This window comes from Aethalodelphis obliquidens, unplaced genomic scaffold (assembly GCF_003676395.1).
Source record: "Aethalodelphis obliquidens isolate GAN/ISIS:26980383/991018 unplaced genomic scaffold, ASM367639v1 scaffold1, whole genome shotgun sequence".
NCBI classification, from domain to species: Eukaryota; Metazoa; Chordata; class Mammalia; order Artiodactyla; family Delphinidae; genus Aethalodelphis; species Aethalodelphis obliquidens.
In genome coordinates, this window is record NW_020837945.1 from 98,031,084 (window position 1) to 98,051,573 (window position 20,490).

The following is a 20,490-nucleotide window of genomic DNA, read 5'->3' on the forward strand; positions in this document are numbered from 1 at the left end:
ATCACCCTTATAAAGCCAATGATCTTTAAAGACAAAGTCAGTAAGCTATAGCTATAATCTATGGGTTGGCATAGCCCTATTTTTTTCTAACAAGTTTTTTGATGGAGCCACACAGAAGATGTTCAGTGTGCAGGTTTTTATATTACACTATACACTGTCTTCAGAGAAACAGCAGTTAGAATTTTTGCAGAGTACCTGTCTTCACCTCACTTGTTGTTGCTTGTTATGTATAAGTGTATGATGCTAATTTACTTTGGTGCTTTGTTTCTGCATGATTATAAAAGACTTAAGATGTCCAGAAACATCATTGTTTCCAAATTTCACCTAGAGGTATCTTTATACTACAACTTCTAAAATGAAAAACAGAGCTGTTCACACGTTCACTATGTACTTTTATTTTAAATTCTAGCACAACAAACACAATGACATGAGAGGATCATTACCTCAATAATACGGATAACATTCCTTGAGAAGTTGGCTTATAATTTACATACATTGCTTTTATCGGGAGCTATTTTAAGTATTATCTTAAGATATATTGTAAAACACAAGTCTCAAATATATACCAGTTGCAAACATAATGTGCTTAGTTACTATTTTCCTTATTATTTAAATAAAATGATTTAAAGTTCCTCAAAATCATGCCCACTGGTGTTCATGGTTTCAGGATGCATGACTCGTCCCATGAATAGGATTGTACCTGCATTGGGTTGGGAATGAACAAAAGAGGAGTTGAACAAAAGATATTTATTTTCCTTCTTGCTTACAATTAGCAATGTTCTAATTGTACATTATAAATGAAAGCAAGAACACTGGTCTCCAATAACCTCAGATTTATGAATAAACTATAAGTTTTCTGAATATACAAGCAGTAAAAGATTCAATGATAAGTATTGTGTCCTTGGATACTCATAAATTCTAAAGATAAAAATGTAAGTAAATTATTTTCATTTAAAAAATCATTTGAACACATCTGATAAATAATGTGGAAAATGTTTTCAATTAAAAAAATGATTTCTTTTTGGCTTATTAAAGTTCTGTTCTCATAACAGACTTACCTGTTCTCCTGTTCCTAATAAGAAAGAAAAATGGATGGTCGACAATAACTTGCGGATACAGCACAGCCATCCTGCTAATTGCAATCATTCCTGTAACGCAGAGAGAAAGTAATTACATGTCTGTGGATGTGCGGGGACTAATGAGTAATTTCTCCAAACTATCTATGTTTAATGCAAAGGTAATGATTTACACGAAACAAGATTTTAAAGACTTAGAGAAAAATTGTAAATGTGTTAACATTTCTACTTGATCTTAAAAAAAATCAAATACACACACACACACAGTTCCCTCCCTATAGAACCATTTATTTTGCATGTTACAAATTTTTATTCTCAGATAAATACTTACAGCTTTACTAAAATGACCTTTGAGTCAAGGAAAGGGGAAAAAAAAACACCGCAAACAAGCAAAAATCAGTTTCTTTATATTCTCAAATCATTATTTCTTTTACATGAATTGGGGATTTTTACATAGCAAGTCACCAGGCTTCTAGCAAGTGGCCAGAACAGCAGTGATTAAAGAGAAAATACAGCAGGGAGAGATGCAGTGGTGTTTCCTACAGCTGGGAAATTGAATTCCCTCGAGATCCTTATTGTGGGATAATCATTTTATACTTTCTGCAGGGTGATTTGTTGTCAGGAGAAGGCCAAGATTAAATTATGTAAGATTTTAAGCTTTCTCGGTGCCTGAGACTACTGTTTCTATTTCCTCCCGAAAACACCATTTTAACTGATGAGATCCTTTTAATGGACAAATGTATGCAGAAGTTAAAAAGAATTTGCGCAAATATGATATGTTGCATTTTACCGGAGAAGGGAAAAATCCTGCCAAAATTTCATGACGGCTGTTGAACATGATACTGAAACAAATCCAAAGAAACAAATGAAAAAAAAAAGAAAAATCCTTCTTGCTTAACTAAGGAAGTCAGAACATTCAAAATAACCAAAGACATTTACCATTTTGCTTTGGACACGTAATTTAGGTAAATTTAAAAAGAATTTTATTTATAATTATTTTATTATTAACTTAAAATTATGTATTGCATGCTATCATGCACTCTTGTTTGTACATGTGCTTTTTAAAAACTCAAAGCTCTTCACTGACAAAATTAAGAACTAACTTCCAAAAATAATTAAGTAGAAAGAAAAATGATTAACTGGGCAGCAGGGATATATTTAAAATATTTAAACAGGCAGCACAGCAGGAAAATCTATTCTGCAGAGCTGACAATCTTCTCCTGCCTCTCATTAGAGACGGGAGTTACTCTGTATGGGGCACTGAAATGAGTGCATGCTTCATATCCTATTTGGAAAATTCTAGCAGGTTCATCATTAGCTTGACTTCTAAGTTAGAGCAGGGTCAGTTTTTTGGCTTAGTTCTAAATGATCCCCATTCCCCACCCAAGATGGCTTTAAAAATACAACTCTCAAAAAAGTGAGAAGATTTTGGAAAACAATAATTTGGCACCTGAAGCAGCAGCAGCTTCTGAACCTTCTTCATTAACCTCTATGAAGGACTTGTGAATTGCTTTAGAAAGGAAAATCTCTTTGTTATCTGCAAAAAAAGAGATAACAGAAGCATTTTTTCGGTATCAGAGAAAGGGAAGCACTTTTTCTTTAGTTAAACAGATTTGAGAAATATAAGTGATATAAGATACTGATATAAAACATAAGAGATAATGTTGTAAGATTACATTCATGATTTGAAAGAACCATTGAAGATGTATTTTCTGTTTTGTCCTTATTTTATATTCTCTTGTTGATTTTCTCCTTCATTTTTATTGGTAATTTTCCCATCGTTTATTTCTTATATTGCCAGGAAAAGCAGAAACGTCGCTCTGTTTTTAATAGCAACCTCAAATTAGTTCATAACTCAGGATAAAACTTCTTACATGTTTCTCCCTAACTTGAAATTTCAAAACATAAAATGAAAACAGAAATCCACGTATAACCAGAATAAAAAGTTTTTAAAACTCTAATCTCTAATTACTGTGATAATAGAAATATCCTTGGCAAAGGAAAACAAAATTGACTTCTAGGTTGTAGAAACAGGAATATATTAAAAAGCTATTTCCCATTCCAATTAATTGGTTTATCTGAGGATTCAAAAACATGCTTTATCCTAAAGTCAGAGGAAATAACACATTTTTAATATTAGGAGGACTGTCTTTCCCTTTGAATTGTCTTTCTAGTTATGCTTACTTTTAAATTAATGGCTGTTACAGGCTGAATTTGTTCTCTAAAATTCATATGTGGAAGCGCTCACAAGGTTTCAGAATGCGACTGCATTTGGAGATAGTCTTAAATTTAAATGAGTCATTCGGGTGGGCCCTAATCCAGTATGACTGGTTTCTTTACAAGAAGAGGAAACTTAGGCACAGACAGGTACAGAGGGAAGACCAGGCATGATGGTTAATTTTATGTGTCAGCTTGGCTTGGCCACAGTGCCCAGATAATTGGTCAAACATTATTCTGGATGTTTCTGCAAAGATGTTTTCTGGATGAGATTAACATTAAAGTTGGTGGACTTTGAGTAAAGCAGATTACTCTCATCATGTGGGTGGGCCTCGTCCAATCAGATGAAGATTTTACTAGAACAAAGACTAGCTTCCTCTGAGCGAGAAGGAATTTTGCCAGCCTTCAGACTCCTTCCTGTGTCTCTGGCCTGCTGACCTACCCTGCAGATTTTATATTTCCGAAGTCTACACAATTGTGCAAGCCAATTCCTTAAAATAAATCTCTTAATCTCTCTCTCTCTCTCTACATATATATAGACACGCAAATGCATATATCCATCTCTCTCCATATATATATATGTACATCCATTCATCCTGTTGGTTCTGTTTATCTGTAAAACCCTGACTAATACAACATGGGAAGACATAGGGAGAAAATGGCAATCTATAAGCCAAGAAGAGAGGTCTCATAAGAAATCCACCCTGAAGACAGCTTAATCTTGGACTTCCAGCCTCCAGAACTGTGACAAAATAAATGTCTGTTATTTAAGCCACTCAGTCTGTGGTGCCTTGTTACGGCAGCCCTAGCAAAGCATACAGTACAATAGCCTTCAGTCTTGGGTTTCCTACTTTTCCCCAAGATTAAAACAAAACAAACAGAAGATACTTCAATATATATAAAAAGGAAAATAGCACAAGAAGCAAGATAAAGGATTACTCAAGTTTGTACCGTTTTTTTTTTCTAATCCCAGGAGGTCTACTTCAAATTTAAGATAGATAACTTTGTTGCTCATGCCCAGCCCTATTTAGTAAAAGCACAATTGACTTCCCACTAAACTACTTAGTAATACTTTCAAAGACACATGATTAGAGGATGCCGATAGAAAACGACGTTCAACAACATTTTTGGTACACCTGTTGCAAAGCACCTGCTTATTTTGAATAAGCCCCAAGACAAACTGGTGGCATCTCTGAATATATTTTAATAGGGATACTCCTTCCTCAGCTCATATTCAGCATTAAGATAGAAGCACTGCATTATGAAATTGTCCATCTCACAGATTATGATATTTTCTTCTAGAATGCATTTGATAACCAGAAGAAAAATTAAAAGCAATAAAGTTTTACATCAAACAATTAAGTATAATTAGCTTTCTCAAATCCAGATGACTAGGCTTTTTTAGCAAATGAAAAGAAAAAATATCAATTGCATTAAGTAACTAGTCAAACTAATTTAGTAGGCAAAACAAACACTAAATTCCAAGACAGTAAAACGTAACTATTTAGTAGTTAACAGATGCTATATTATTTTCAGATTCTGCTGCCCATTTTCATCAGCCTGCCAGTTAAGGTAGAGTCATGCATCAATGGCCCTAAATGCGAAAGTGACAGCACCCAGTTCCTAAAGGATAAGGAGTGTCCACATTGCCAGGTAAGCCCTGTTCAGAAATTTGAGGGGAGGAACTTCGCTGCTGGTGCAGTGGTTAAGAATCCGCCTGCCAACGCAGGAGACACGGATTCAATCCCTGGTCCAGGAAGATCCTACATGCCGCAGAGCAACTAAGCCCGTGAACCACAACTCCTGAGCCCGCGTGCCACAACTACTGAAGCCCGCACAGCTAGAGCCCATGCTCCGCAACAAGAGAAGCCACCGCAATGAGAAGCCCGCGTGCAGCAACAAAGACCCAGTGCAGCCAAAAATAAATAAATTTATTAAAAAAAAAAGAAAAAGAAATTTGAGGGGAGTTTTCAATAACACCGAATGATATTTCAGACACATTAATTTGCACAAAGGAAACTGCCTCCAATATCCCCTGAGCCTGATTTGCTGACTGTACTAAGCACCTTCAAAGAAGGAATCTCCTCCCTTCAACCCTGGCGTCTGCCCCAAGTATACCCTCCTCTAGACCCCAAACCTCTCATGTGCTCTCATTTACCTCCACAGAACGGTTTTGAGGGGAGGGATGCTGCACGACATTATGGCAGAAAGATCAAGAAAGCAAGAATGCCGAGGGTTCTTCCCAGAGAGCTAGTTATTTAAAAGATAATGAAATGGACAAACCTATAATGAGATTCACAAAGAAGAAAGAGAAATTACCCACGTAAACAATATTAAGACAAAAAAGTAGAACATACCTAAAGATAACAGAAGAGAATTTTTAAAAATCACAAAAAATACTATATAATTTTCTGCAGATAATGTTAACTTTAAAGGGTATACTTTATTTACTATGCATTGTATCTATTTATAATACACAATTTGGTAAATTTTGATAGATGTATATATCTATGACCCCACCTCTACAAATAAGATAAAGAATATTTCTGACTCTCCCCACAAGTTTCTTATGCTTCTTTATGCAGATAACTTTGAAATAGAAGATTTGCCATCAACTACAACTTTATAAAAATATTTAAATTATAAAGTTGAATCAAGGAAAAAAATAGAATGAATAGTCCAGTAACCATTAAAGTAGTTGAATCAGTTGACAGAATCTTCCCCTATCCTCAAAATTAAAGACTCCACGCCTAGATGGTTTTCTAGGGAACTTTAACCAAACCTTCTAGCAACAGAATTTTCTGAGATAAAACTATTCCAGACTCTAGAAAGAGAGTAAAAGCAATCTAAGTCACCTCTGGGTCATCTTACTTGCTATTAAAATTTAAAAAGGACTGTCTAAGAAAAGAAAATCATAGACCAAACTCACCTATTAATATGGAGGTAAAAGTTCTTCGAAATCAGAAAATTAAACCCAGCAACACATACAAACAACTTTTTTAAATGAGTTTCTGAGGATGTCAGTGTATCATGACACAGCAGTTAAAACTACTCTAACTGCCTCCCGTTCACATTAAAGCTTCCTCTGGGATGATCATCAAATACAAACCAATTTATGCTACTCCCCTACTTAAAACCCTTTATCACCTCTCCTGCTAGCTCTACCTCCCATCTCCCCCTCAGTATATAACACACCTGCTCAGTATGTAATATGAGGGCCTCCGTGAGGTTGCCTCTGCCTCTTCCAAATAGCATTCTTCACTCTACACACTGTGCTCCAGATTATTTGAATGGCAATGGCCTGATCATACCACAATTTATCACTTCTGTGTCTTTGCTTCCCCAGAAACTCACTGAACCCTTGTACAGTGAGACACCTAATCTACTTTTAAGGCTCAGCTTCAAACCCTACCAGGACTTTTCTGCTCTCTCCCGATTCCCACCCTGCGACTAAAGTAGAACCGACCACTCTTTCCCACTGAACCCACGATCTAATTCTATTTAAGCCTTCATAATGTATCATATTCACATTGCTATCTCTCTCTTCCTGGACTGTCCACTTCCTTCAGGCAAGGATTGTGTCCTTCCCCTAGTGCCCCTGGCTTCTGGCATTTAGGGAGCTTAATGAATGAACTAACCTAAGTAGAGGGAGTTTGCTGGTAACGTGTAATTTTCCAGTAGTTAACCCAACATTTAGTAACTGTTGAATGAAAGGTGTTAGTTATTTCATATTGTAAGACTTTGGGTGTTGTCACTCTGTGGGCACCACGACCACAATTCTGTTCACAATTATGGCTATAGTTTATTCTTGTAATAAATAAAATATGTGACACTAACTAAGTAGATGGTCTAGGAAAATTGATGGAAAACAGCCCCAGAGAGAGAAAGAATACAAAAACCACACACACACTAGAAAACTTAAAAATCTAATTGAGTAGAAGAGCAAGGGGAATGGGATCTAACAGACCACTGTCATCATATATATTTCAAAGACAGCAAAATAAAGATTGAATCCAATGTTCCAACTCCTGGGGGTGACTAACTGCTACACCAAGGACAGCAAATGTCTCCAGTTGTAAACAAGACTTCACAACGCTTAACCTTCAGCAAAACACCACCCCTTTGGATGTACAAGTAGGAGAAAACGTAACAAGTAAGAAATCACATCATGAACACTGAGGGAACAAAAGAAAATGAAACTTTTTTCTCTAGGCACAAACTTCAAGCTGTCACATTAAAATAAAATATAAGCTGAAAGTAGTTTAAGCAAGAATGTGTCTGCTGCCACATCTTAGAAGGAGATCAGATCATACAGGAATACAGGCAAGTTCATAGCTTCTATGTTTGGCCTCCAGTATTGCTCATTCTTGTGTAATTATATGTCAATCAAGGCCATCTTTCCTGCCTTGCACTTATTCCCTGAGGGCCTGGACCCTCCTGTCCTATTTATCTCCTCTCCCTGTCCCCAGTTCCTTGCACACTTCCAGCCACCAAGTACGCACTCAGGTATTCAAGGAATCATAATATGAGGGGAGTTAAAGAGATTTACACTGATGAGTTTGTCTTATTTGTTAGAGAAAAGTTAACTATTCTCTAAAAATGGAAATAAATCAATCAATGGCAAACAGAACTACCAAAAAAAAAAAAACCCACACACTGGTCCCAAGCAGTCTTCTTCTTCTGGCCACAGCAGACATTGCCGCCAAATAACTGGTCCTACTTTTCTCCAGGCAGCGTGGAGCAAGGCTTTTCACAATGGATAAGATGGAAACAGTGCCAGCAAACCCTAGGTTCCCCAGAGAAGAGCTGGGCAGTAATTCAAGCTCTTCTGAAAAAAGCAAGGCCGAATACTAAGGCATTCATTCAGTCACTGAGCAAATATTTATCAAGTACCCTGCTCGTATGAGGTATCGTGCAGGGCACCAAAGGCTCTAAGTACCTGTGATTGACATAACGCTGGCCAGATGGCCATCATGCAAGAGTATGCCACTACTTCCTTTGTGGCACTGTTCCTAATCAGCCAGTTTTAATGGATTTCTGCATCACCAAGGACATGCTTAAAATAACAGAATGAACGGAGTTCCATAACAGAACCCTAGGATACCAAAAATGTCTCTGTCTCTGTACTTTAGTTGCTAAAATACTTTTAGCTTTGGCCCCACCCATGAACTTTCGAAAGGTTTTTAGAATTTGAGCTCCTTCAAGGTAGGAATAGTGTTTGCTTATTTGCTTCTCTGCATACATTTTGTTATAGACCAGCAAATATGCATTCATTTATTCACTCATTCATTTATTCATGTACTGAGGACCTCCTATGTGCCTGACATTGTTGATGCCCTGGGTATACTATGGTGAGCTAAATAGTTCCTTCCGGATGGGGGAGCGAAGACATTAAATAACAAGGACAATAAAAAAGCAAATCAGGGCTTCCCTGGTGGCGCAGTGGTTGAGAGTCCGCCTGCCGATGCAGGGGACACGGGTTCGTGCCCCGGTCCAGGAGGATACCACATGCCGCGGAGCGGCTGGGCCCGTGAGCCATGGCCGCTGAGCCTGCGCGTCCGGAGCCTGTGCTCCGCAACGGGAGAGGCCACAACAGTGAGGGCCCCGCGTCCCGCAAAAAAAAAAAAAAAAAAAAGCAAATCAATAAATGACCACAGTTTCAGCGTATGGTAAGTATAAGAAATAATATAAAGTGATGGGTTGGCTGGTGACTAGGGAAGGGAAGAGGAGCTACTTGACATTGGATGTTAGGAAAGGCTTGTCTGAGAAGGTTAATCTGAGCTGAGACCTAAAGAATACAGAGGAGCCAGTCCCAGGCAGACTGGCGGGAAAGGCTGGTGCAGAGGCAGATACAAGCCAGGTGTGTTCAAGGACCCAGAAAAAGCCTGTGTGGCTGGAGCATGGGGACTGAGGAGGGCCAGAGGCTTGAGAGAAGCCCGCAACTTGGAGCAAGGCAGAGCCCAGCACCATCTTCTCAGGGCACGCACCCACCCAGCATCTATCCTGCTCCCCACACCATGCTGGGCTCTGAGGACAGAAAGATGTCTATGACACAGTCCAGGCTTCTGAGGGGCTCCGAGCTCAGTGACAGGTATAAGAACAAACAATCCAAGGAAAAAGTAGAACTTGTGAGAGCACTTTGCACCATCCGAATCCAGATAAGGGAAAGTAAACCATCTAGGAAGGGCAGGACGTCAGGGGAAGCTTCTCAGGGATGCTGACATTTGGACTGGTTCTTGAAGAATAAGTGGAAGAGTGAAAGTCAGAGAAGGGGACAAGGGCATTCCAAACAGAGAATTATATCTGCAAAGTGAGAGAAGCAGCGGTGAGGACCTGAAGGTCCAACTGAAGCTGGGGCTAGAAGGAGGAGGGGAGTGGCAGGGAATGTGCTTGATTTTAAGAGCTTGGACCATGATGCTAGAGAGCCCGGGCTTTGGCCACAAGTAACAGGACATGACGGCTTTGATTTTAGAAGATATCGGTGGCAGCAGCTGTAAAGCGTGAATTGGATGAGCAATCAGCTGGGGGCAAGAAGATCAACTGTGTCAGCTGTTGCAACAGTCCAAGCAAGAAAGTGGGGTAGAACTGGAATTACGGTGCTGGAAGAGAAAGACAGCTCTCTGACTTACAGGTAGAAGGAGAAAGAGAACAAACAAGGGCAGGATGTAAGAGTCAGTCCAGCATAAATCTAAGCGCTCGAGTCTGACCTGAATATGGCTTTTGCTGTGTCTTCTTAATTCCTTTATTTCATTGGCTCCTTTATTAAAGCTCATACTTCGTGCTGAAGGATTTAGTACTCTCTCTTTCCCCTTACACCTTCCAAGAGGATTATCTATTAATCCAAATGCTGATGGTCCTTCATTTCCCTTACAAAAATAGCCCTACTCTATAACAGGATCTTCGCTGCAACTAGATGAGCATTTTAAATAGAGCCTGAGAAGAAAATGATTCTCAGCACTCTCTAGATTCCATGTTTATCGCATGAGTCTTTACTATGTTTTACGTTCATGGAATTTAGCGTCAAAAGCAATGGACATCAAAGTGAGGTGAAAAAATAAACACAATAAATACAGAGCATCTCATTTGTTCATTCAGGGAGTACGAAGCAGAAAGCACGTGCTGGGTGCTTCTTAAACACACATAAGGATCAATTATGTGGAAGTTTAAATTCTGGTGGGAGATATCCAATACATAAATAATGATAATATGAAATTAAATGTGGTATGTGGCATAAGAAAAATAGTAGAATATTGTAGTATTTAAAAAGGAGTGATTACTTCTCGTTGGTGTAATCATGGTGGCTTAATAAAGTTGGAGATGTTTGACATGAGGCTCAGTTCAAAAGGTATTTCAGGTGGGAGAAATTTCATAAAGATGAGGGCTGGGGGGATGTGAGGTGCAGAGCGAATGTTCAGTTTGGCTGGAGCACACGCTGTGTGTAAGGAATCAGCCAGAGATGAGGCTGGACGGAGCTGAGGTCTGAACGCCCTGCCGAGCAGTGGACGGTGCACAGCAGACCGAAGGGAGGCTCTGAACAGGAGCTGGAATGATCAGAGGGTGAGTTTTAAGGTGATTAATCTTGGCAGTGGTAGATAAGACAGATTAGATGGTAGAGAGATTGGAAATCATTTAGGAGGCTATTGAAATAGTCTAGAGCAGCAGTAATGAGAGTCTGAAATGAAAGTAGATGCCATGGAACAGAAAATGAAAGCATGGATTCAAGAGGTCTTAGCAAAAGACTCTCAAGTCATTCCGTTTTTCAGAAGCAAGAGAATGTCATGTAGGGTATTTTTGGTCCACTGCTGAATCACATTAACTATTTTTAAAGAAAGATAAAAATCTCATTACATGATTTTAGAATGTAGTAGTGTCCCAATAGTACTGAATTGGTTTCTGGGTACTTTCGAGTTTTCAAATTCTACTAATAATGTTATTTTTAAAAGATTTCCCCAGTTTTTACATAAGGCTTTTAATTAAAGAAGGAATACATACACAAGGTAAATTTCCAAGCAGTACACAGTGGTCTATGAAACGAAACCCCTTCTCTCATCTAAGAGCCTCTGTCCAGTATTCTCGAGGCAACCACTTCTATCATTTTCTAAGATGTTGTTCAAAAATGTTCCACACATTTAGAAGCTTAAATACATGCTTATGAGGGGGGTGATCTAAGGTGGTGGTGTACAAAGATCCTGAGCTCACTCCTCCCACAGACACACCAAACCTAAAGCTACATATGGAACGAGTGTTGAAAAAGAACTAATAATTAGCTGACCAACTGGAGGCACAACAAAGGATAGAAGGGCCTCATGGCAGGAGATGCAGAGGGTCAGTCCCACCAAAAACTCCATGCCCCTGTGCAGAGACCTCCAACAGGGAGGGATCTCATAGGTCCAGAGCTACACCCTGAGGAGCAAGGTATTTGTGCCCCACGTTGGGCACCCCAACCCTAGGGACCTGCACTGGGAACACGAGGTCCCCAAAACATCTGGCTTTGGAAACCTAAGAGGTTTATGTCCAGGCCACCCAGGGTAGAGACCTGAGATACTCCTTTGAAAGGACTTGCACACTGTCTCACTCATCCCAGGACCCAGTACAAAGGCAGCAGTTAGAGAAGTGCCTGGACCATATGTGAAGGAGGTTCATTTGCTAATCTTAAAGCATCTGCTGGAGGGGCAGGGACAAGTTGGGACTTTCTTTGGGGACAGAGGCATGGGTGAGCGCCGTTTTTGCACTCTCCCTATACCTTGCTAGTGCAGGTGGGCACACACAAGCATAGCCTTGCTATAGCCTTGGGTGTGCCCCATTCCCAGCGCTCTTGCTCTCCCTCGCTAGAGGCAAGGGTGTGCCCTACCCCCAATGCTCTTCACCTGCATCGCTAAAGCTGGGGGTGAGCACAGTCCACACAGGGGGCGCCCCTTGATTGTCTGGCCCTGGTGGTCAGAGGGGCTTGCATTTCTCGGCCCCAAAGGACTGTGACAATCAGAGAAACAGTTCTGTGCAGGCTCTCACCCCCCGGGGCACTGCACAGACAGCAGACTAAAACCATCCCCAGTCTGTCTGTGAAAAAGGTCCATTTCCTTGTCTTGGAGCTGCAACCCGAGGGACAGGCTACAGGTTTGTTACACATCTAGGGGCTACAGAGGAGCTCGCAGGGAACGTAGGCAGGGAGATACCATCCTTCAGCCCTCCCTTGGCCTCGCCACAACTTACTGGTACCTCCCCAGAGTTTATTCATTCATGTGAAACCCTGATTTTTGCAAACTGTCACGCAGGAACATGTTCAGGTCTGGCCTGGAAGTCAGCAGGGTTTGTAATTGTGGACCCACAGGGCTGCATGGATTTGCATACTTTAAAAGCTGCTGCCTGAAGAGCTGGCTTCTAATCAGCCTAAAACCAGGTGCTGACTGAGATCCGTCTTATTGGAACACTGCTGGGTCTTCACACACTGTCCACACCTGGGATTTATCAAGTATTAACCAGGCTACTTAGACAATCACAAGGGTTCAGGAGTCAACCAAGAGCTGGGGAAAGGTTGAACAATAAGGTTCATCTCCTACACGTGGTCATTTCATCAAGACTGGGAGAGGCACCTGTTTCGCTTAATTCATAGAAACAAACACAGAGAGTCCAGCAGAATGAGGGAGCAGAGGAGTGTATTCCAAATGAAAGAACAAGACAAAACCCCAGAAAAAGACCCATTAAAATGGAGATACAGAGAATAGATTGGTGGTTACCAGAGGAGAAGTTTACCAGAGGAAGGGGGTGGGCAAAATTGGTGAAGTAGGTCAATTGTACAGTGACAGACGGTAACTAGACTTAACAGTGGTGATCACTTTGTAGTGCATACAAATAGCAAATTGTGTTGTACACCTGAAACTTATGTAATGTTAGCTACCAATTTTACCTCAATATGAAAATAGAAAGAAGAAAAATACATATAGTCTCTTCCTCCATCTTTTGACCCAATATGCTCCCTCCCATTCTCCCCTTTGATTTTTTTCCTTTCTGCTTCCGTAATGCTTTCTCTAGTACAGAGTTTCTCAACTCATTGCTATAGAAATTTTGGGCTGGATAATTCTTTGTCATGGAAGCTGTCTTGTGCAGTGTAGATCACAGGGATGTAGAAGCATCCCTGGCCTCCACCCAGTAGATGGCAGTAGCTCTCCCTAATTGTGACAACCAAAAAGGTCTCCAGCTATTGTCAAATGTTCCCTGAAGGGCAATTGTCCTGGTTAAGAACCACTACTGCAATAATACATTTCTATCACTCTTCCTTTTATTAAATCCAGCTGTTTATGTCTTTCTCCCCACGAGTCTATGTGCTTCTTCAGAACAGGTAGGATATCTTAATTATTTCTTCATTTTTATGACCTAGTACTTTGCTCACACTATCTGCCTCACAAAGAGTTGTTAAATGAAAGGAATAGACATGGCATTGAATAGAATTAATCTGTATATCCTAAACACCATGAAAATTCTCACTAAAGTAGAAAGTAATAACCAAATACATGCTAATAATTTTCCTGGGTACTTGTGGGGTTACTGAGTGTCATAAACACTTTAATCATCAAGGTTTTCATGTAATTTGGGGAGGCAAAGAAGTATACATGTGAACAGGACACCAATCATGTAAGGCAGAGCATACGGTGCCCCAAAATAATGCAGGGAATAAAGGCTATTGAATTTAGAGGAAGCAGAGAGGAAAGTTTTACAGCTGTGTCACTAGAAAGTTCTTGAATGAATGATTCATAAAGTAATGTATGTATTTGTGTATATGTGTGTGTGTGAGTGAAAGAGAGAGAGAAAGAGAATGAAGACCGTATCGGTTGAGGTAGCTGGCATGCCGGGACTTCTAAGACTGTGGCAAAACTAGAAATTTAAGAATCAAAGAATTCCCACTGAAAACTTGAGAAGCTGGTTTTAGATCAGTTATCCTGAAGACCTGAACTGGGTAGTGTTTGAGGATGACCAGGTACTGGGAATGCAGCTGTGAGCAAGATGCTGAGAAGGATTCAGGTCTGATGGAGGCTTGATCAAAGAGCAAAGACTTTCCGCTATAGACTATGAACTCTGAAAGAGCCTAGTGTGATTTCAAATCTGCACTCATATGTACATTTATGCCCTATTGTCTCTGTACATAGTAAAGGCAATTAAATATTACCTTATAAACCTTCCAGATATGTCAAAAAAGTTGACCTACACTGACCACAATAATTGATTTGCCACTGCAGTGATACTCCTTCAGGACCGAAAAGCAGTAAATATTCTATGTGTGTGAGATAACTGCCTAAACGTTTGGGTGACACACTGAGGAATCTCTAATCAAACTGAAAACAGAGCCATGGTAAGAAAGCAAAATATCATTATTTAGTTGGAATTTGGCCAATATAGCATTTGTTGAATTCCTAAGGAAAGGAGCATAAGAATTTTAAATTATCCTGTGCTTGAACCACAAATATATATATATTTCTGCCTCAAGTACAATGTACCCATTACCCTTTGAATCTCCATTTATTCTACCTTCATGGCTCACATCCAAGCTCCTAGGGCTCTGAACTCTTGTTTTATCTTGATATCAGTCTGTCTTTATCTCATCAGAAAACATACTGTTTTATTTCCCATGTTCTATAGAAATGATGAAAATTATCATTAGCTAAGCTAACTAAATCTTACACTCACAGGTACCTTAATTCAATACATGTCTTGGGATTAGCTGCTTTAAAAATATTTCCAAAAGGATTGTACATTTCTAAGTACTTTAATGTTCCTAATATGGTAAGATTTTTATCCTGACCAAATTAGGGCATCTGAATCAAATAATTTAACTGGTTGTTTTCCCTTGGGATATTTTAAATAAATTACTCAACACCCGATATGTCAAGTATATTTTGAAGCTACTTCTTCAAAACCACTGTTCTTTATTGAAGACTTAAGATAATATTTACATCATCTCACAGGTGTTCTTTTTAAAAGCATCTCGTTCTCACAGCAGGCACTCATGTATCCTCTCTTCCTTCTTTCTTTCCCATATGATTTATTATAACCGAACATATTGAGATATTCAATCAATACATTTATTGATTATCTGCTCTACAAGGCATTCTGTCAGATGTGATGGGGAATTCAAAGATGCCTAAGACAGGTCTTCTGGAGAATATAATCTGCTATCAAAGATAGACATGGAGCAGAATAATACAAACAATGTTGTGACTGTATTTATAGTTTTGCTTGTAGAAGTTAAATATATTTCTTATATTTATCTGGCAACTGATAACTATATTTTACCTCAGAACTCCTTAATAAATAGAGGTTTCACCACCATCATTTTAAAAAAACTTTATGGAATAACATTTTTTTTTAATTGGTGTTTATTTCCTACCAGACAAGGCTGTCAAATTTGCATTTTTGATGAAAACTTCAGTTATTCCAAGAGCCTTCAGAACATGTTTTAAATCAATTTCCTGTTCCACTGTGAACCTGGAGAACACAGAGGGGAAAAAGTATTTAGTTACAGCATTTTAAAAGTATTTAGTTACAGCCTTTAAAAAGTATTTAGTTACCCTGCTACCTGGGACAGGAATAAAATGTTAGATATGTTGATTTTTAAAAGTCTGTTTTATAGAGGGTAAATTATACTAAAACTGGATTTTGACTATAAGTAGTATTTGATTGTCATTGTAAAAAAATGGAGCATCGAAAAGAATAACATAACAGAATAGTATTAAATTATTAAGTAGGAAGCCAGATTGGTCTTAATATGGAATCTCTCCCAATGAGATTGTATCAAACCAATGAATTGTATCACCCATCTTTCCAGTGAAAGATATGGACCGAGCATGGCTGTATTAACAAGTGCAGTTTTTAAAAGCAAAGGCTTTTATTACTTTTTTATAAAAAGTGAAAAACTGGTTAGAACTAAATATTTCCTTTTTTAAAAGATGTTGCCTCCTAATCAATACAGATCATAAACATAAGTTTTTAGGCAATGGGCTGTGTCCTTAAAAAAGCTAAGTCTGTAATAGTCACTAAACATTACTTTAGCATCATTTCTGATGTCTGGTTTTAAGAAGAATGAAAAGAGAATGATTGCTATAAACAAGACTCAGACACCAAGAGGAATAATCAGGGGAAAACCAACAGATGAGTAAAAGTATAACAAACATATTAGACTAAGTACTAAATTTTATCTATTTTAAAATAGATACTATTTAAGTACTATTTAAAAATAAGTACTATTTTTATCTTACACTTTAACTTGCACCTACCATTGTTTATTTTGTTTTCCACAAAAAGCGGGTATTGACTGTGAAAGTAGAAAAGGGGGATGAGTAGGGAAATACATTGGAGAATATATTCAGTGACTTGAATGAATTCTTAAAGTGTTTTCTCTGTGTGCTTTGTTATTTATTTGTTTGTTTATTGGTCACATATGTAGCTTACTATATAATAGGAACTGTTCCAACAATATAAAACAGATTAATTTAACAAAAACAGATTAATTTAAATATCACTACAGCTCTTTGAGGTAGGTATTATTATCCTCAGTTAATATTTGAAGAAACTGAGCAGCAGAGAAATGGAATAACTTGACCGAGTTCATACAGCTAGTAAGTGGCGGAGTTGGGATGTGGATCCAGATAGTAGTATATATATCCTGATCTACCTAAAATAAGAAAGTGAAGGAAGATTTCAGTAAGGGTTCTTTTTACTTCTTAAAAGCAGCTTGGTTTGTTTCACACTTTTTAGGCTGTTTAGGTGACAATGATATTTTAGCTAGATTGAATTTGGGCAAGTTCTCTAATTTCTGAACCTTGGTTTTGGCATATGGAAAATGGCAATAATAATGCCTACTTCAAAGTATTGTTGAGGGGATTAAATAAGTTTTCTAAACATCTTAGGATGATGCTGGCTTGTAGGAGGCATGCAGTAAAGGGCAGATATGTTAAGAGTACTTACCATATTGCAGTTATGTGTAACATTCACATTATTATCGATGTTAAGGTGTTGAATATTTGCATTTTAGTAGTGGTGGAGTAATTTGATTAAATAGGTATACTAATCTCTGCTACTTTAACTGTAAATTTGTCAGATCTAGTGTTTTTTTCATTTTAATATTTGTAGTATCTGGCATAAGACCACATACGTAGGGTGAAGTAAAATAAAATCTAGGTGTCCGCGAGAGTGTTTGTTTAAAGTTGAAGACAAGATGTAAACAATTTCCACTTATCCATTCCTTGTCTTTGTTCCTTATCAAACTATTAAAAAATAGCTATTATCCATATACTCTCTCTTTCCTCTTTATATAGACTAATATTAATATAAATAATCATTATCATCTCCCATATACTGAGTGTTTACTATGTCCCAGGCACTATGCAAATCCTTTTATGTCTAGTATCTCATTTAATCAACCCTGTGATAATCTCACACAATCCTATGAGACAGGTATTGTTACCTCTGTTCCACAGAAGAACAAACTGAAGTTCAGTAAAGCTAAACAACTTCCCTAATCACACAGCTAGTAGGTGGCAGAATAAAGATATGAACTGAGATCTTTCTGACTGCGAAGTCCTCCCACCCTTAATCACTATAATTCCAACAATGGCTTATTTAAAAACAAACAAACTACAGGAAGATTTTACATTTCACCCACTGATTTTAAAAATAAAGAGCCACAATGCTACTTTTTTAAAACCAAAAGTCATGGCTGTTTTTGTGAAGGCATTTGACGTAATCTTGTATTTGCAATTTTCTATCTGAATAAAGAGGTATGCGGAGGGCAGAAGCATCGGAGACTAAGCAGGGACCGTGTGGAGCAAGTGTTAGAAAAGAACAAATATATATTACACATAAGGAGATTTATAAAAATGTGTAAGAATTAATCAAATTCTTTGAAGAAAAGCCTAATAAAAGCACTCATGATAAAAAATAAAATCAGATGGCTTATGCACTGGTTTTCTTTAACAGACATGAAACTGAAGTGCTTTATTAGTAGACAGTCACTTCAAAATAGCAGGATGGTTTCTGGTTACAAAATAGAGAACACTTACCCTTTGATTTCTAGTACTCTGATCACAAATGAAAAACCTAAGACTACAAAGGTAAGAGTGGAAAGATACTACGGCCAGGTACATCTGCATTCCAAGTATTAGAGATTTCATTTTTATTTTATCAATAGAAAGATCTTTTTATACCTAAGCTGTATCAGTAAGACTGAAAAGTAAGAATATACAATGAAGAGGGTAATTTCATTAGAACCAAGTTTAAAAAAATCCTACTTAGGGAAAAGTATATAAAAAGATTGATTAACAAAAGATAAATACTAGGACTTAAAAATAAACAAAAACAGTAATATTAGATAATAATTATATGATGCTTACTTTATGGCAGGCATCATTCTAAAGTGCTTTTTAGATATTTTACATATATTATATATATATATATATATATATATAATATATACTTTTACATATTAGCCAAACTATTTTTTCTACCATGGATAAATTTTCTACCATGGATAAATTGGAAGAATATTTGGCAATCTCATTTAAATCTTAGAGATGTATGACTGTGCATAAATCTTGTGGTATTCCACTGGATTTGGTGATATCACATAGAAATAGCAATCTTACCCTCTTCTGAATAGATTCTTGTATTTTGGATAAAAATACAATTTCAATTCAGCAACTGATTCCTGTAGGATTTACTGTTCAGGGGAAAAAATATTAATACAAAAGTAATTGCCTTTCCCCCCCTCCCCCTCCCCCCAAGTACCCTATGCCTCTTAAGGGAAAGTATTTTAAAGCAACTTGTATAAAATCTGGTATAATAGAAAGCAAAAGTACCTGTGAAGTAGGACAAGAATGTGGTCAAATTCAGAAATGCACAGTTGCATTCTTAGAGTAATGTCTCCATGTGAAAAAACTATACAAACCCTTTCAGACAGACACTTGAGTAAAGCTGGAGCACAACTATTAGAAAACTTTTACCTTTGCTAAAATTGAGTCACATAAATCACTTCCTTCACTGAACATTTGGTGGGTCCTAATGCTGTAAAATGGAGGGGTGGATAGTTCCCATTGATTATTACCAACACATCGGTATTTGGAAACACTCAATCTCTTAAAAAGGGACACCAAATTTATCTTATCTAGCTACTTAGCCTCCCACTCTATGCATTAGCCATGCAGAAGGAGAATTCATGGAACTCCTGGAGAAATGGATACATGGTAATTAACCATGCCTAGTTTAGTAACAGGCATTAATATGAGCAAGCAAGCTAAACTCTTTCATAATTGAAGAGTATCTCTTAGAGAATGAAAATTTAATTTTCTTCTGCTGCCGCATTCAGTTTCTCAGTGGACAGGACCCGAAGGCCACATTTTCTAGTGAATGTGGTTGAATTACAATATGTGATACTTAATAAACATTCCTTTAGAATTCTTTTAAAATACTCTTAAATAATTTTGCATCCCTACAGAATTAAGGCATTTGGAGATGCTGCAGTCAATTCATAGAATTTAATAAAAGAAGCATTAACTCTCTACTGAATTTCTCATATTATCAAAAAGAATTCCTTACAAAAATGCAAGGGAAAAATACAAAATAATGATAAAAGGTCACTGGATGAAGGTTTAAATCTGATTTAGTTATTTACATCTAATTATTAATATTTAAAAGTAAATTGTTCTTTTAGAGTTAAGATATATTGTTCATATATTAAATATGTAGATGTCAATTATCATATATTAAAAAAAAAACCCTAGTTTTGTATGTTAGATGTTCATTGGCTACCTCTCCTTGAGAATAGACTTACAGTGAAATCTTTCTACATAAATGTATTGCCATGGTAAGTTATGCAAGCTAAATACCTTAGCTAAAAAGAAAAAACATTTGGACTCTGATTACCTTAATTTTTATATGTAGACTGAGAAGTCTATGGCTATATACTGTATATGGCTGTATATTATGAACTACATTAACATAATGCATCAATATATGCATATTTCTAGCCAAAAATGTCTACAGTTCCAAATAGCTCTCCTTCATTAACATAACGTAGCAGACATCAGCTAAGTTTTGGAAAAATAAGCATTCATATAAGATGTAATTTTAAATGACAATTCCTGAAATTAGAATAAATATGAATGAGTCAATGAGGTTTTAGTAATTCAATTTTTTTTTTTTTTTTTTTTTT

General features: G+C 37.5%; 1 protein-coding gene across 2 annotated transcripts in view; it reads right to left on the reverse strand.

Annotated features, from left to right (window-relative positions):
- Positions 1 to 371: 371 nt before the first annotated feature.
- The window catches only part of SERPINI1 (serpin family I member 1), a 68,482-nt gene continuing 48,363 nt past the window's right edge, over positions 372 to 20,490 (reverse strand). The window contains exons 6-9 of one of the 2 annotated variants that reach the window (XM_027112428.1): positions 15,673 to 15,770; positions 2,527 to 2,613; positions 1,059 to 1,148; positions 372 to 700 (exon numbers count right to left, since the gene is read on the reverse strand). In XM_027112428.1, the coding sequence (XP_026968229.1) occupies positions 624 to 700; positions 1,059 to 1,148; positions 2,527 to 2,613; positions 15,673 to 15,770 (352 nt within the window). In that variant the 3' untranslated portion in view covers positions 372 to 623. The remainder of the gene's footprint in view (positions 701 to 1,058; positions 1,149 to 2,526; positions 2,614 to 15,672; positions 15,771 to 20,490) is intronic. The other variant, XM_027112438.1, reaches the window with a different exon arrangement.